This window comes from Macaca fascicularis, chromosome 9, assembly GCF_037993035.2.
Source record: "Macaca fascicularis isolate 582-1 chromosome 9, T2T-MFA8v1.1".
NCBI classification, from domain to species: Eukaryota; Metazoa; Chordata; class Mammalia; order Primates; family Cercopithecidae; genus Macaca; species Macaca fascicularis.
Window position 1 is genome coordinate 115,793,578 of NC_088383.1, and position 16,598 is coordinate 115,810,175.

The 16,598-nt window shown below is 40.3% G+C and overlaps 1 protein-coding gene across 8 annotated transcripts in view; it reads right to left on the minus strand.

Moving 5' to 3' along the window:
• Positions 1-16,598, minus strand: part of SORCS1 (sortilin related VPS10 domain containing receptor 1) — a 591,779-nt gene that overhangs the window by 144,790 nt on the left and 430,391 nt on the right. For all 8 annotated transcript variants that reach the window (XM_005566385.4, XM_005566384.4, XM_065521387.1 and 5 more), the window contains exon 6: positions 12,215-12,279. In XM_005566385.4, coding sequence (XP_005566442.3) covers positions 12,215-12,279 — 65 coding nt within the window. The remainder of the gene's footprint in view (positions 1-12,214; positions 12,280-16,598) is intronic.

Genomic DNA, 16,598 nt, shown 5'->3' on the forward strand with positions numbered 1-16,598 from the left:
ATTATCCACTGAAACCTGTTTCCTTCCCACTGCTGCCAAAACAAAACAAAGCTCTGTGATGTTGCTGGCAAGTCTGTGTCTTGAGGGCTTCTGCTATTTCTAAACGGTATGCTTATTCCTGGCTGACTCCCTATGTTCATTCAGAGAGTTCTGCTGGTTTCAACTGTCTTTTCCTTTCCTGTTATTCAGTCCAAATACTTCCTGGACCTTCTTCTGTGAAGTTTTTCCTGGGGCTTAGACAAACCTTTCCATCCCCAGAATGTCACTGATAACAGCAGCAGCAGCATTAACCTCCAAAATAACCAGAGCAACCTTTCCTCGGGGTCAGGAACTGTGCTAAGTGGATCACATGATTTTTTCTCTCTTAAACTTTGTTTAAAATCCAGGCTGGGCTCGGTGGTTCACACTTGTAATCCCCAAACTTTGGGAGGCCGAGGCAGGTGGATCACTTGAGGTCAGGAGTTCGAGACCAGCCTGACCAACAGAGCAAAAAAATATATTACAGATCTCTGGGACCCTATCCATCCATTCTATCATTCAACACATATTTATTTAGCACCAAATACTTTAATTTTCCCTAATATTGCAGAAGTTTAATTATAAACAAAGCTAGAAACGATGCAAGCAAGCATAAGCACTTTAAAACTCACCTATTCCTCATTGTTTCCACTTGGAAACAATTTAAATCAGCAATTTAAGCAATCTGTTTAAAAGCAGAACAGATTGTAAAGCCCATACAGGTGCATATAACTTCTCCTTTTGTTCTACTGCTCTATTACTTGTTTTGAAACTTTTGTATTAAATGTACTCATCTCACACACACACACACACACACACAAAACACGCTGCTGTTCATATACATTTAATTCCTATCATTATTCTAGTGCCCTCTGTCACACGTACCTGTTAGAAATTGAGAATGTCAAAAGTGAGATTCTAGTCTTGGCTCCAGAAAGTTTACACAGAGGACAAGCTACTTCTGTAAAAATTATAAACTGACATCAGATGTTCTAGCTTGGCATGATGAGTTTGTGATTTAGCATTGCTTTCTTCTATGAAATTTCTTGATTTGGGACCAGTGTAATTGACTAAATATTGTATTTTATTGTTGGCCTTTAGGCATTCAGGAGGCCATGACTACTACAGGGAAAATTCTGGGATCATCAAATTTAGCCAAGCGTGAAACTAAAAACTGGGAACATGAGAGAGAAAACGAAAAGCATACTATTAGGTTGGTGCAAAGAGTCACTGTGGTAATTGCCAAAAACCGCAATTACCTTTGCACCAATTTGATAATATAAATACAGAAAGTTCCCTGTCCAATTACAGTGCAGCATGATGAGTGCATCCTAGGAGGAATGGAAGTGCTATGGGCTTGCTGGTGAGACATTCAGGCCTCCTACCTCTGCACAGATGTTTTGCTCTGTCCTAGAAACTTTTCCTGTGACTCTGAATTTATTTCACTTTGTATCACACAGAGCTGTGGACTTGTTATTCCTCCATGGCCTATTTAGTCCTCGTTAGGCTAGAGACTATTTTACTATTCAGTCTATGTTATAGAGGGAATTACTTTTGTCAGGGATGGGGACATTATGGAAGAGCTGAGGGAAAGCCTAGAAGGCTGCCTGGAATGATGACAAGGATAACTCATCATTCTAGAAAGAAGGAGCACTGGGCAGGAGCACAGAGGCATGAGAGAATGTGAGATGTGTTTGGGGAACACTGGCTGTGTGTTTTGCAAGAAAGTCCTACTGGAAACCCACACTAGAACCTAGTTCAGTTGGATAAAGACAGAAAATTACACACAAGGTCACACTCAATCATGGAGAACTGAGAAGCATATGACATAACTTTCCAAATTAAGTTTACAAAGACAGTTGGGGGCAAGGGAAGGAGTTAAAGAGAGACAGAGAGAGAAGGATAAAAAGTAGGGAAAAAAGAAGCAAGCAAGCAGGAATGAAAGTAGAAAGCGGGCAGGAAGAAATGAGACTGTTTAGCTCATGGAGGAGAAAGCATACAGTTTCCAGTTTCTTCTCCAGGTGTTTTATTTTTATTTTTAGAAGGGGGAGAGAGGGGAGAGGGTGTGCACATTTATTTAGATGTGTCTACATGCTATAAGATTAATTTCAGAACAGAGAGACACTGCCTCTAAGACATGTGGACACATTCAATCAACAATTTCTTTTTTTCTTTCTTTTTTTTTGTTTTTTGTTTTGTTTTGTTTTTTTGTTTTAGATAGAGTCTCTCTCTGTCGCCAGGCTGGAATGCAGTGGCACCATCTCGGCTTACTGCAACGTCTATCTCCCAGGTTCAAGCGATTCTACCTCAGTCTCCCAAGTAGCTGGGACTATAGACAAGTACCACCACGCCCAGCTAATTTTTGTATTTTTAGTAGAGACGGGGTTTCACCATGTTGGCCAGGATGGTCTCGACCTCTTGACCTCGTGATCCAGCAGCTTCAGCCTTCCAAAGTGCTGGGATTACAGGCGTGAACCACCGCGCCCGGCCTCAGTGAACAATTTCTTAGTTATTTTTATCATCCTCCATACCAGCTATCATACCTGAAACACAGGAGATGCTCAACAAAGAACAGTATGGCACAGTCCTTGTCTCAGTGGAATAAAGACAGATGACACGTTTGCCCGCCCCTCCCTCTATTCCAGCCACCTGGCCTTCTGTTATGCCTCAGCCATGCTAAGTATGCTCATATCCATACCCTTTGCATGTACTCTTCCCTCTGTCTGAATGCTCTTCCAGCAGGCAGACACACAGCTCTCTCCCATATTTCCATATAGACTTGGCTTAAATACCAAATGCCACCTTATCTGAGATTTCTTCCTTGATGGCCCTCTTTCTCTGATCACTCTCTATTCTCCCCACTCTGTTTTTCTCATACATTTGTCGCTCCACTTCTCATACAAATGCTTCATATATTTTTAATAACATCTCCCCTAACTAGAAGGTAAACTTTATGAGAGCAGAGCCTTTGCATCCACTCCTAATCATCCCTTATTCATGCCTAGAAGAGCATCTGATGTGGTGTAGATGTCCAACAATATTTTTTGAATGAATGAATAATAGGTCCAGAGTAAAACAGACCTGGCTTTAAATCCTAACTCTGAAACAATGGAAAAAAACACTTAAATATTTGTAAGCCCCATTTCCCCATCATTAAAATGAGGAAAATAAGAATAGTATCTACCTCCAAGGGTTGTTATAAGTAAGGCAGCTGAAAAGTACCTAGTGTGCTCACACCAGATAAGTAATAGGAATATAATGCATGATCCTAGCATCACTGTTGCTTAAGCATTTAGAGGACAAAGGAAGAAAATATGTGAGTAAATGCCAGGGTCTTTATGATGCTACTTTTTTTAAGCAGGAGTCAGAAACATTAGAAATTTTTCAACACTTGGGGATTGCCACATCTGCATCTTATATGGAGTGCTGCTATAGTATTCCGAGGGATCCCAAGGACCCAATAGACGCCTAGATCTTTGTCCTAAAGTTAAGGTCTGTGAGTGAAAAGTTTTTTGTGCACCTTTGTTCTCTCAGCCTCAGCATGGAATATAAGGGCACAGACCTTCATGCAGGTGGGTGGGCACCTGGGAAGCAGAGGAAGTGGCATATAATGGCTACAAAGAACCCAATTTGAAAGCTGCCCAGCAGAGCCGGTTGTTGTACTGTCACTATCAGGCTTTTCAATGCTGTGCTAGGAGGCCCGTGTTATCTTATTTCATGCTTTTCTGGTTGGTTGTTAGGGCTGTCTTCAGGTTACTAAATCAGAGAGGTCAAATGGATGTCACTAGTCATTGAAATCAAGAGCCTTTTGCAATATGAAATATGGGGTCAGAGTAACACTGCTAGAAAAAAAAAAAAAAAAGCATAGTACTAGATTCTGGCTATACCAGCTAAACCTTGTTGCTTTATTTGGGGATAGAAGAGAGGTGAGAATGTGCATTTTCTCAGCATGCTGGGAAGTGGTAAGGATCTGTCAGAATCTGAAGCTGACCAGAAATGGAAACGTCTAACCTCTTCCAAGCTCTACCTTGGAAGTTATTAATAAATTGACTAAAAAAAGAAGATAAAGGAAGACTATGAAATGCGAGGTCTAATAATGGTAACTGTTGTGCTAGCGTTGGAACTTTGGCCAAAGTGGGGGGTGCCAGTTTGATATTTTTAAATGTGTATATCAGTGCCAAAGGTTTCATATTTTCTATTCAAGAGATTTGATTTTTTTAAAGTTCACTGAAGAAGAAATAAAGGTAGCGAAGAAAAACAAAAAAAATTCTCAACCTCACTCCTAATTAAATAAATACAGATTAAAACAATAAGGAGATGCCTTTTTAAAATTTGCTCTCAGATGGGTTATATTTGAAAAGTCTTCAATAATGTCCAAGATTGTTGAGGGCTTGCAAACACAGGCATTCTCATACTGAGAGTCTATTCATTGTTGCAAATATTTCAGGAGGCAATTTGACAATGTCTACAAAAATTTGAAATATATATACTCTCTGACCCAGGTATTTTCCTTCATCAAATTCTCTTTCAGTAGTGTTTGCTGCTTACGCGAGCTTGAATGCTTACTAACCAAATAAATAATATGTGTGTATATGTATATATTCACATTGTTTGAAATAGCCAGAAGTCTCTATATCTACAAAGGTCTCTATAATTTAGTAATTACTAAATATAGTTGACTTTATAATGGGGTTCTATATATCAATTAACCATGAAGTTGCTAAATGTATATGTGCTGATATGAAAAGATTTTTAAGTTGCATTTGTATTCACAAACACTAAATTTGCCACAATTGTTCAACAAGAACACTCGTGTAAGTATATGTGTGTGTATACATATACATAATCATCTGTACAAGCCTAAACAATTTCTGGAGAAATATAGCATATATACATATGCTGTATTTCATATATGTTATATATGTATATACACATACATATATAACCTCTTGGCTTTTTATTGTTATCATTGCTATTTTTGTTGGTATAAAAGTAATCTATTTTCATAGTAAAACCACTCTATAGCTGAGATATTGAAGACTTTGAGAACTGAGGTCTCTATTACCTCCCCAGAGCATTTCAGCAGCACTTACCTTATCCAAATTTTGACACACTTACTGTTCAATATGGAAACTAGGTTGGAAAGCTGGTGGATAGGATGTAGAAAATGAGATTTCCAGTTCTCACCCAAGACCAGAATTAGTGGGATGCATAGTTATATAAAGTTGTGAGTTTCTTTTATTTTATTTCTGCCTGTTAAAATGCTAGTTTGAGGCTCATTTCACAGAGTTCTCGGGCAGTCATTTTCACAGCTGGTTAAAGGGCCAAGGTTTGTTGTTCCCCAGTGTATAAGATTAGTCCTTGGGAAACTTGTTATGAGGTTACTCACTCATGCAAATAAACATTGGGACCAATAATTGTCCCCTGTCCCCTGTTCCTGCTGACACAGATCACCACCAGTACAAAAACATTTGGGCCTTTTATTTCAGAAGTAAAAGGGAGAAGCAATAATGCCAAAGATGGTACTGCAGGTTCTCTTACAGATGACCATAATATACAACTATATATCCACGTGAAATTGCCATGTGAAAAATTCTGATAAAAGTTATGTTATTTTCCTCCAAAATCAAATATGCATAAAATGTGGCACCCAGTTTCAGGGAGTTAGTAAGTCTCTTGCATTCATCTGTTAGTGCTACAGGGCTCCACAGACCCAGTAGTTAAAGATCCTTCTTTCAGTAGATATACCTAAATAGTGACACACTAATATATTTATTAATTCAACAAATATTAAATGTTTCATCTGGGGGTAGTGGCTCATGCCTATCCCAGCACTTTGGGAGGTCAAGGCAGGAGGATCACTTGAGCCCAGGAGTTTAAGACCAGCCTGGGCAACATGGTGAGACCTTATCTCTACTAAAAAAGTAAAATAAAATAAAAATAAAAATAAATGTTTCGGGCTCTAAGTTATATTTTGGACATAGAATGGAGATTAAATAAGATACAACTTTTCACACAGCTTTCAATCTAACAGTTTGGTCAATGTTTTCTCTTTAACTACATGCATGACACACACACATACACAAATGCACCTATGTTAGGTAAATCAATAGAATGTAGGTTTCCTTTTTAGTATTTTAATGTACTGGGCTCCTACAATGTACACACACACACACACACACAGAATATTTAAACAATAAAGTATTTGCTTCCTGGATGAGAACCTGTCAATTTGTCCTCTTTGAACTCAGGCCAACAATAAATGCCACATCCAATAAATATGTTCAAAACTTTTAATATATCCTGTGATTGACTGTAGTTGAGCCTGCTCTTTTCAGCTCACCTCCCAAGGCAGAAAGTAATACCAGAGAGAATAACATCCTTGTCACAGATGTAAACTACAAGATATCTACATATAAGAGGCTAGCTGGTAAGAAACATCAGTGCCAACCATAGACTCTCACAGTACAAAAGCTTTCTAGAGGATCTAAGATAATGTACTAGTTTATATAAATAACCACACATTCCTATCCAGACACTTGTTTTGGGGGCAAAGTTTCAGAATCTGTGCCATGGACCCCATCAGCAATCTGAGAAAGCCTGTGGACTCATTTTTTCAGAATTTTTTTAATGTATAAAATAAATTACCCAGAATAAACAAAAAAAACTAATTCAATTAAATTTAAATAAAGTTATTAAAAGATTAAAAAACAAGTATTTAATACCCTTGTATGTACTTTTTAAATTAATATATTATATAACAAGATCTACTGGCAGGTCTGATAACTACTACAATTTTGAGGAAAGAATGAGTATAAGTAATATTTTCAGATATAATGACTGTATTATTATATAAAAATTTCTGCAATTTCTATTGCGACAAAGTCGCTTATATTACTAATACTACCACAGTTTATTTCCAACCGTTATAATTGAAAGTAATCTTGTAAGTTATAAGGTTTGTAAAAATAAATATATAATTTTTTTTTCTCATGTAAAAACTAAAGCTTTCCAGAGCTCACCTCCCCTCAAATACGGGAACTTCAGTGGAAACAGAAATTATGTATAACATGTAATCTAGGGACATCTGAAATAGACCAAGAGTAAATTTTGAATAACGAACCCAGATAAGGATTCACAACACACTGCATGGGGAAGAGCCAAACTGGCAAGTGAGGGATTTTTCCTGTGTCAAATGTCTCAGTGTCTTGACTACAGAATATGTGAACACACTAAGGTCAGAAAATAACTTCTTGTTCAAAGTCAAAAACATGATGGCCAGGTGTGGTGGCTCATGCCTGTAATCTCAGCACTTTGGGAGGCCAACGTGGGTGGATCACTTGAGGTCAGGTGTTTGAGATCAGTCTGATCAACATGGCGAAAACCCATCTCTACCAAAACTACAAAAATCAGCCGGGCGTGGTGGTAGGTGCCTGTAATGCTAGCTACTGGAGAGTCTGAGGCAGGAAAATTGCTTGAATCCAGGAGGCAGAGGTTGCAGTGAGCTGAGATCTCACCACTGTACTCCAGGCTGGGCAACAGAATGAGCCTTCATCTCAACAAAACAAAACAAAACAAAACAAAACAAAACAAAAAAACCATTACATTATTGTAGAGTATATTTGGCATATACTCTACAAGATGTACAACCTAGAATAAAAACAATGGGTTCCATATATGTAAACAATGAATGGGGTCTAGCACAGTGGCTCATGTCTGTAATCACAGCACTTTGAAGGGCCAAGGTAGGTGGATCACTTGAGGTCAGGAGTTCCAGACCAGCCCAACCAACATAGTAAAACACCGTCTCTGCTAAAAATGCAAAAAATCAGCCGGACGTGGTGGCGGGCACCTATAATCCCAGCTACTCAGGAGGCTAAGGCAGGAGAATCACTTGAACCCGGGAGGCGGAGGTTGCAGTGAGCTGAGACCACGCCATTACACTCCAGCCTGGACAACAAGAGCAAAACTCCATCACACATACACACAAAAACTAATAATAATAATAATAATAAATGGATGGAGAATAAAAGAGGATTTCAATCAGGAAATGAGAAAGAGGCCGGCCATGGTGGCTCACGCTTGTAATCCCAGCACTTCGGGAGGCAGAGGCAAGCGGATCGCTTGAGGTCAGGAGTTCGAGACCAGTTTAGCCAACATGGCAAAACCCCATCTCTGCCAAAAATACAAAAATTAGCCTGGCATGGTGGCGCATGCCTGCAGTCCCAGCTCCTCAGGAGGCTGAGGCGGGAGGATGACTTGAACCTGAGGGGCAGAGGTTTCAGTGAGCCGAGATGGCGCCACTGTACTCCAGACTGGGTGACAGAGTGAGACTCTGTCTCAGGAAAAAAAAAAAAAAGGAAATGAGAAAGAGATAACAGAGATACGGATTTCTTAGCGCAGCTGATGAGACTGTAACCTGATTTTGATAAACACACTGTCAAATTGTGGCCGCCACATTTGCTAACACCTGGCTACCCTGACCTCTCTGTGCTATTTACTTCCAACCTCCTCCTCTCTGTTTGTTGTTGTTGTTTTAACTGGAGCCTTGGTTATTGAGACAATCTCTTTCTCTTTTTCTCTCTCTCTCTCTCTCTTTTTTTTTTTTTTTTTTTTTAACACCGTGACAGGTCAGGTGTTATGCTTAGACCCTTTAAATCAATTGGTAGGTTTTTTTTTTTTTTTTTCTGTTTTGTTTTGACAGGGCTAACTTTTCAAATTAAATCCTTTTATTGAATTTTCACCCTTGGATAGTTTCTGAAGATGCTGCCTTTGCAAAAAAAAAAAAAAAAAAAAAAGTAAAGTAAAATAAATAAAATTAGAACTGATATATTTCATGCCTTGTGAAAGCTAAGCCTGAGATGACAGTTTGGCATTATCAACCGCCATGCCTTCAGGGAGCACAGGAATAATCCTCGGTGTATGAAAATGTGCAGATCACAAAGAGTGATGGCCTCATTGTTTTTAGGATACAGTGTCATGTGCATTGGATGCCACAAGCCAGAAAGCAGCAGCATATGCCCAAAAGCTTGAAAATGAAAGCAATCCGGGATGCTACCAATTCCATCCAGAGTTTCCTAAACTAGGGGTGCGATCATGGGAGACAGACCCTCAAGCTCTTTCACTACTTCTCTTAAAATTAGTGAAAAGTTGTGGAACTTTGCTACTCAAGCATGTTTCACAGACCCGCAGCATGGATATCACCAGGAGCTTGTGAGAAATGCAGACTCTCAGGCCCCTACTGAATCACAATGCAGATCTCAACAAGGTCCCTGGGTGGGTAGCATACATGCTAAGGTTTAAGATGCGAGGCTCTAACATTTTCAGACAACTTGGTAAGTGAGGTGAGATAGCCAACTGGTAGCCCTGACAACTGGTCAGTCAGGTCTGCGGTCACTCAACATACGCTTAGTGAGATCTCTCTATATGTAGATGCCGTGGCATGTGCTGGAGACATAATGTTTTTGTTTTGAGATGGGATCTCACTGTGTTGCCCAGGCTGGAGTGAAGCTGCTATTCACAGGTGTGTTCATAGTGCACTACAGTCTTGAACTCCTGGGCTCAAATGATCCTCCTGCCTCAGCCTCCTCAGTAACTGGGACTACAGATGTGTGCTACCATTCTTGGCTCTGGAGATACAATACTGAATATGACATACATGGTCCCTGCTCTCATAAAACTTACAGACTGGTGGGGAGAAATGGTTGTGATCGAATAATTATGTAAATAGAAAGTATAATTTCAAACAGAGAAGAACGTGATAAAAAAAAAAAACTTGGTTGTATAAAAGCAATCAAAATAAAAAACTCATTTAGATTCAGAGTTTACGAAAGGCTTTTCTAAGAAATAGGCGAGTAACCTGAGGTCTGAACCATCCACAGTAATCAATTATGCTTGATTGGTCAGGGTACGGGCAAGAGAGCAGGATATTCCAGATAGAGAAAACAGCAAGTATCAAGGCTTTATGGCAAGACACATACCCCTGTATGTTCCAAGAATTGAAAACACGCCTAAAGGCCTGCAGACAAGGAGCGAGGAAAGGGCAGAGTAAAATTAGGCTAAGGGAATGGGCAGGCACAGGTTATGTTGGAGCTATAGGTCAAGATGAGAATTACAGCTCTGTATGATCAAAGCAATGGGAAGTCAGCAAGACCTTTTTTTTTTTTTTTTTTTTTTTTTTTTTTTGAGATGGAGTCTTGCTCTGTCGCCAAGCTGGAGTACAGTGGCGCAATCTCAGCTCACTGCACACTGCAACCTCTGCCCCTCGCGTTTGCGTGAGTCTCCTGCCTCCGCCTCCCAAGTAGCTGGGACAACAGGCGTGTACCACCACAGCCAGCTAATTTTTGTATTTTTAGTAGAGATGGGGTCTCATCATGTTGGCCAGGATGGTCTCTGTCTCTAGTAAGCAAGACTTTTAAACAATGATGCATTTACTTTTGCATTAATAAAATATTGGTCTCTGTTATGTAGTAAGAACTGGACCTTGGAGTCCAAGATAACATCATCTGCTCCAGGGAAACGGAGAGATCACCGCCAGAGTGAGCCCACTGAGGAGGTGGGAAAGCCGCTCTGACCTGTTGAGCTCATTCTGTGTCAGGCACAGTGCTGGGCATGTCACACATGGCAGCTTTGCCTGGGTTACAGAGGAGGATGGTCAGCCTTGACCCCTGACCTGTGCCCCTACTGGCGCTGTCAAAAAATATATTCACTCCCCCCAAAAAGGTAAACAAAACCGTTAGAGATGAGAAATCTCATGGTACATGCATAGTAATAAAAAAAAAATGTGTGGTTTCTGGGGAGCTTGGGTTGTAGGGGTGACCTGCTTTGTTTGGCTGTAAGCTGGTAAAGTGCAGGATGTTCTGCCTTTGTGTTCAGAAGAGCTAAGGACTGGTAGACAGGCACAAATGGCAGTGATTAGGGTGCTTTCGAATTGTGAGGGATATTTTAGAAACTGGGAATGTCTTGGAAATGAGATGATCCCTCTTTGGGCCAGCGCTGGGCAGCCTACACCAGCCTCATTGCTCTGTGGTAATTGTGGATAGTCCATTCTCCTCCTCTCCTCTACATCTGAGACCTCTTTCTTTCTCCCTATCTTTTCTTCCCCCACCCTCTTCTATCTACAGTTTCCCCCTTTTCTCATTTTCTTTTACCCCTCTCACCTGGAGTTCTCTATCCTAGGTCTAGCGGTACCCTCTCAAATGCTTAGCCCTTCTGAGGATCCTCCTTGCCAGAGAAGGGGAAGGAAACATTCATCACTGGTGTTAGTAGGTCAGGCACTGTGTGAAGTATTTTATGTGCATGGATTTCTCGAATTCTCACCTGGATGGGCTTTGTGAGATAGACATCACTGTCCTCTACTTATTTACCATAGGAGCTTACGTATATTATTACTTAAGCTTTCTATGCCTTTGTTTCCTCATATGTGAAATGAAGAAAACAACGTACAACATTGTCATGAGGCCAAGAGGTGTAGTCCTGTCCTTCACTGCAGCATAACCACCCGGAGTTGATGAGAACTACTTACGGGTGAGCAATTCACTCAACTGACTCTCCTCCTGCTGCCTCTGATAGGGACACACAGAAAAATTCTCTCTCTCTCTCTTTTTCAAAATTCTTTCCAAGTGTTTTGTGAATCTCCGAACAAGACAGTGAGGGATGGCCTGGATGGTATCTGACAAAATAAGGAGACTGAAGAAACAATTCAACACAAAACAGTAGCAGCAGCAACAACAACAAAACACTTCAGGAATCAAGAGTTTGGAGGTATTCTCTTTACCTGGAAAGATACTTTGATTGGATGAGAGGGCTGTGCTGGTGTCACCACTATCCAAATATACATGTTTCTGGATAACGTATATATTTATAAACATATATGAAAATATATATTTATGAAAAACTATTAAGACTATTTTGCATTACTGAAGACAGGAGATGTCTTCATGCCCAAATCACATGATTATTGCCACTGTGCCCCTGTACCTACCTACCTATCCTTAGCTCTTCTAAACAAAGGATACCTGCACTTTACTAGCTTAGAGTCAAAAGAAGCAGGTCACCCCTGCAACCCCAGATCCCCAGAAACCACACATCCACTATTACTCTGCATACACCATGAGATTATCACACAGACTCAGTTCATGACAGAGTCATGGAACTAATATTACTAAGAATATTGTGGCAAAGTTGATTTACTTACGACCATCCACAGTTCTGGCCTCAAGATGCACAAGGTCTGGTTCTTTATTTGACCCCATCACAGACCTAAAAAATGGGGAAACATGAAAAGAAACATCCATATTAACGACTTCACATGTGCCTTAGAGGAACTCGGCAGAGCCCCAGACTACTAATATCCACAGGCATCTAAACCCACAATCTTTAGAATATATCTACCCAATTTATTTATACAGCCTGACAGTAAAATTTCCACTTAAAATAAAAATGATAATGAAAACTTCACTTGATGAAAGGCAGCCTGCGTTCTAGCAAGGATGTTGTGTGTTATTAGCTGGGACTTGCATACAGGTCCTACACATGGTGCGTGTGTACTCTAGCAACAACCCCAGTGACAGTGTATTAAACTTTCAAACCTTATGAGGCAGATGCCAGGCATGGTGCTTCAGCTGGGTGACTTGAACAGTGATTTCCATAGTACACTGATCTAATTAATTTTTTCACTGAAATTTGCCAAACCACCTACTACTGCCCTGTGAACAAACCCTGTGACGCAACCCATGCAGCAGCAGTTACAGCAGTGATGATTCTCTGTATTGTCGAACCCGTGTGAAGAGAAATAGATGCACCTCACTTTCTGAAACGTGCCTGAAACTGTACGTGTAAGCAAAATAAAGGCTTATTTAAAACGCCTTGGAGACACATATTATTTTGTGTAATCTTGCAGTAAGCTATATTAAATAGAAAATAATTATTATTCTGTAACATAAATAATATGGGCAATCACGCTTTATCTCTAGGATTTTTATACAATGAGATTAATTAGACTTGGGAACATCTGCACTTTTTTAAAAAAAATCAGGCTTTGCAGAACTTTAATTCATTCCATTTCCACACAGAAAACAGCAAAATGCCTCCAAACTGGTCCCCAGCCACACAGCCCAGCCACTCAATCAAGGCTAGAAAATGCAAATGTTAAAACTACTTATCCAGGGCCGGGCCAAGCGTGGTGACTCACGCCTATGATCCCAACACTTTGGGAGGCCGAGGCGGGTGGATCACGAGGTCAGATGATCGAGACCATCCTGGCTAACACGGGGAAATCCCATCTCTACTAAAAATACAAACAATTAGCCAGGTGTAGTGGCAGGCACCTGTAGTCCCAGCTACCCTGGAGGCTGAGGCAGGAGAATGGCATGAACCCGGGAGGTGGAGCTTGCAGTGAGCCGAGATCGCACCACTGCACTCCAGCCTGGGCGACCGAGTGAGACTCCGTCTCCAAAACAAAACAAAACAAAAGCACTTATCCCTCCAGAGCTTAGTGTGGTATCCATGACCCTACACAGACTGGGTCCATCTCACTTTTGCTGCCTTATCTCCTGCCACACTGAAAGATGCTGCCATTGCCTGAAAGTACCACATTCAATTCCTCCCCCCAACCCCGTGAGCCTCTGTAAGCTTCTGCCTTCAGCTTGAGATGCTCTTGTCCAGCTTCACCTAACCCCTGAATCGTAGTTTAAGACACAACTGAAAATTCACTTGCTCTGTTAAATATGCCTCATTTACAACAGGGAAAGCCTTTTCCTCCTGTCAGCAAGTGTTTGTTATAAATCCTATAAGATCTTTATCAGAGTTTGTTACAAAGAATTATTTTTGTGTTTTTCCAATGTGAAGGCATCCCCTTCCCCCAAGAAAGACACACAAACACCCAAATACAAAAGAACATACACAGAGATACTCAATGAAGCTACTGGAAGGTCTTCTCTTTACACACTTTCTATTCATAGTATAGTTCCTGGTATATAACAGACAGTCAAATGTGAAATGAAAGAAGGAAGGAATGAAGGAACGACTAAAGAAACGGAAAGAAGTTAGGAGGAAAGGCAGGAAGGACAAGAGGGAGGAGATAAAGAGAAAGAAAGCAAAGGAGCTATACAGGTCTGTGGGTTTTCTGAAGTAAGTACATTAATCATTGTCCTAGGGGCATTCCCAGAACTCTGCTTATTTAAACTCCTTTTCCCAACTCAAAGAATCTGAGGGCTACCTGGCTTAATCACCCTTCATCTGGAGAAAAGAAGTCTCCTTAAGGCCCTGTTATTGCTGTCAATAAGTTTTCTCTGATTGATACATGGCCTGAAATTCAGAGCCTATACTTGGAACATTAAATCCTACTTTCTTCTTCCACTAGGAAGCAGATATTTCCTAAAAAGGGTTTCATAACTTCCCTCATATAGACGTGGGATGTGCATTTGGACATTTTAATCAATAGAATCTGCTTGAATCCAGGCAGAAAGTGACCCTTTCATCAGCATTTCAGTTAAGTACTGCAGCGACTACTAGGCTTTGGGTGGTGACTCTCCCCACACTGAAGCATTAACTGGATCCACAGGTGACCTCTTCTGACAAGACCAGTCACGAGCATTAAAAAAGAAAATGAGTTGCTTGACAAGCCTAAATCCAGAAAGCTCAGCAGTTAACTGTTTTATTTCAAAATGGGCCATTACATGTTGTTCAACTGTCCACCTTGTTTTAAGTTTCATCCTTGAAATGACTACCACCATTTATTCCCAGGAGAAACCCAGCACCCCAGAAACACAGGGTTAAAACTAGCATGCAAACCTATCTGCTCGGCTTATGGCTAGTGTCAACGGGAGGCAAAATAATTACCCTGGATTCAGTGTAGCTTTCCACGTGCTTATGGCCTCAAATAAATGGTAGCAGTTTTTTTTTTAATCTTGTATTATCTTTAATGGCAAAGCTGTTGTTTCCAGTGACATCCCCTACTGCCTTATCAACAAACAAAAAAAGATGCAAGGTCAGGTGCGGTGGTTCATGCCTGTAAACCCAGCACCTTGTGAGCCTAAGGCAGGCGGATAATAAGTCAAGTGATTGAGACCACCCTGGCCAACACGGTGAAACCCCGTCTCTACTAAAAATACAGAAATTAGCTGGGTGTGGTGGTGGGTGCTTGTAGTTCCAGCTACTCGGGAGGCTAAGGCAGGAAAATCCCTTGAACCTGGGAGGCAGAGGTTGCAGTGAGCCAAGATCACACTACTGCACTCTAGCCTGGGCAACAAAGTGAGACTCCATCTCAAAAAAAAAAAAAAAAAAAAAAAAAGAAAAAAGAAAAAAGAGCAAAACAGAGTTCTTTGTTCTCCCCAAATCTACTGTGGCTAACAAATCTCCTTATTCTGCCTACATGTTTTCTCATCTAAAGGAAAACAATTACAAACTACAAAACAAAACTTTACATATGAAAGTCAAACCACAGTGTTTCCAATAATTGTTATCTGATGATGTCCTCATTCCTAGACCTGTGGTCCAAGAGTATCTCTAGCAGTCACAGATGATAAAGAATTATTGCTGCTTTTACTTTATGGCCCTAGTGAGTTCTTAATTGCTGAGGCCAATCAATGCTAAATGTCTGTGTAAGTGCTGATTTTAACAGTCCTGTCATTGACCAGATACCTTGGAAAAGCATATCATTGCAGTTGACCCAAATGATATTACTCTAGCCTACATATGCTCCTAAATTTTAGCTGGAGCTATGGAGTTAGGAGGTATTCTGTGTGTTTTGAGACCAACTACGGGTGTCATCATCATCCTCATCATTAAACATCACCATCATCATCATTATAATCATCAAAGAAAAACAGCATCAACATAGAATTTAATACAAAATGAACTCTTCATGTTCTTACTTGCAGAATGAGATCTTGAGAGTGATACTCAAGCATCTCTATCCAAAGACATTGGCAAATCTGACTTCTAGTATTAAGCATAAGAGATTGGGCACCTTTGCTTTATGCCTCTAGGTTATCCAGCACATATCACTGTCATAGTTCATAATGATTTGCTACATGTCTGCATAAATGACTCTCTTACTACACTGGACTCCCAAAGGCAAATGTTCTGTCTTTTATCACTGAACTCTCTATGCTTACCAAAGTACAGAGAAGCAAGTTTTCTCAGTAAATATAATACAACATTTTTGTACCAGTCAGCATTTACTAATGTCCAATATAGGATGCTATTCATTTCTGGGACTCAGAACCTCTCTATAAATATACGATAAAAAATTTTGTCTAGGATATTTTAATTATAAAAAAAGGTAATAGGTAGATGTATCTTGTATACCCTTATATTGCCTTTATGTTGAACCAGGAAAATGAACTCCCTTCTTGAACTGAATTTTATGGAAGGGAAAGGGAGTCGTTCTGTGCACATCCTGGTGTCTGCCTGGGATCTCCTCTCATCCTTCTTCTGCCTTCATAACTCTTACTGCTGTGGCTCAGCTGTAGATGACTGAAGTTGAAAATAGGCTTCTCAGCAGGGGTGCCACTTAAGCCAAGTTGGTTATCCTTTCTGAGACTTTCAGAATGATGAACATACTTTTGCACAGAAAA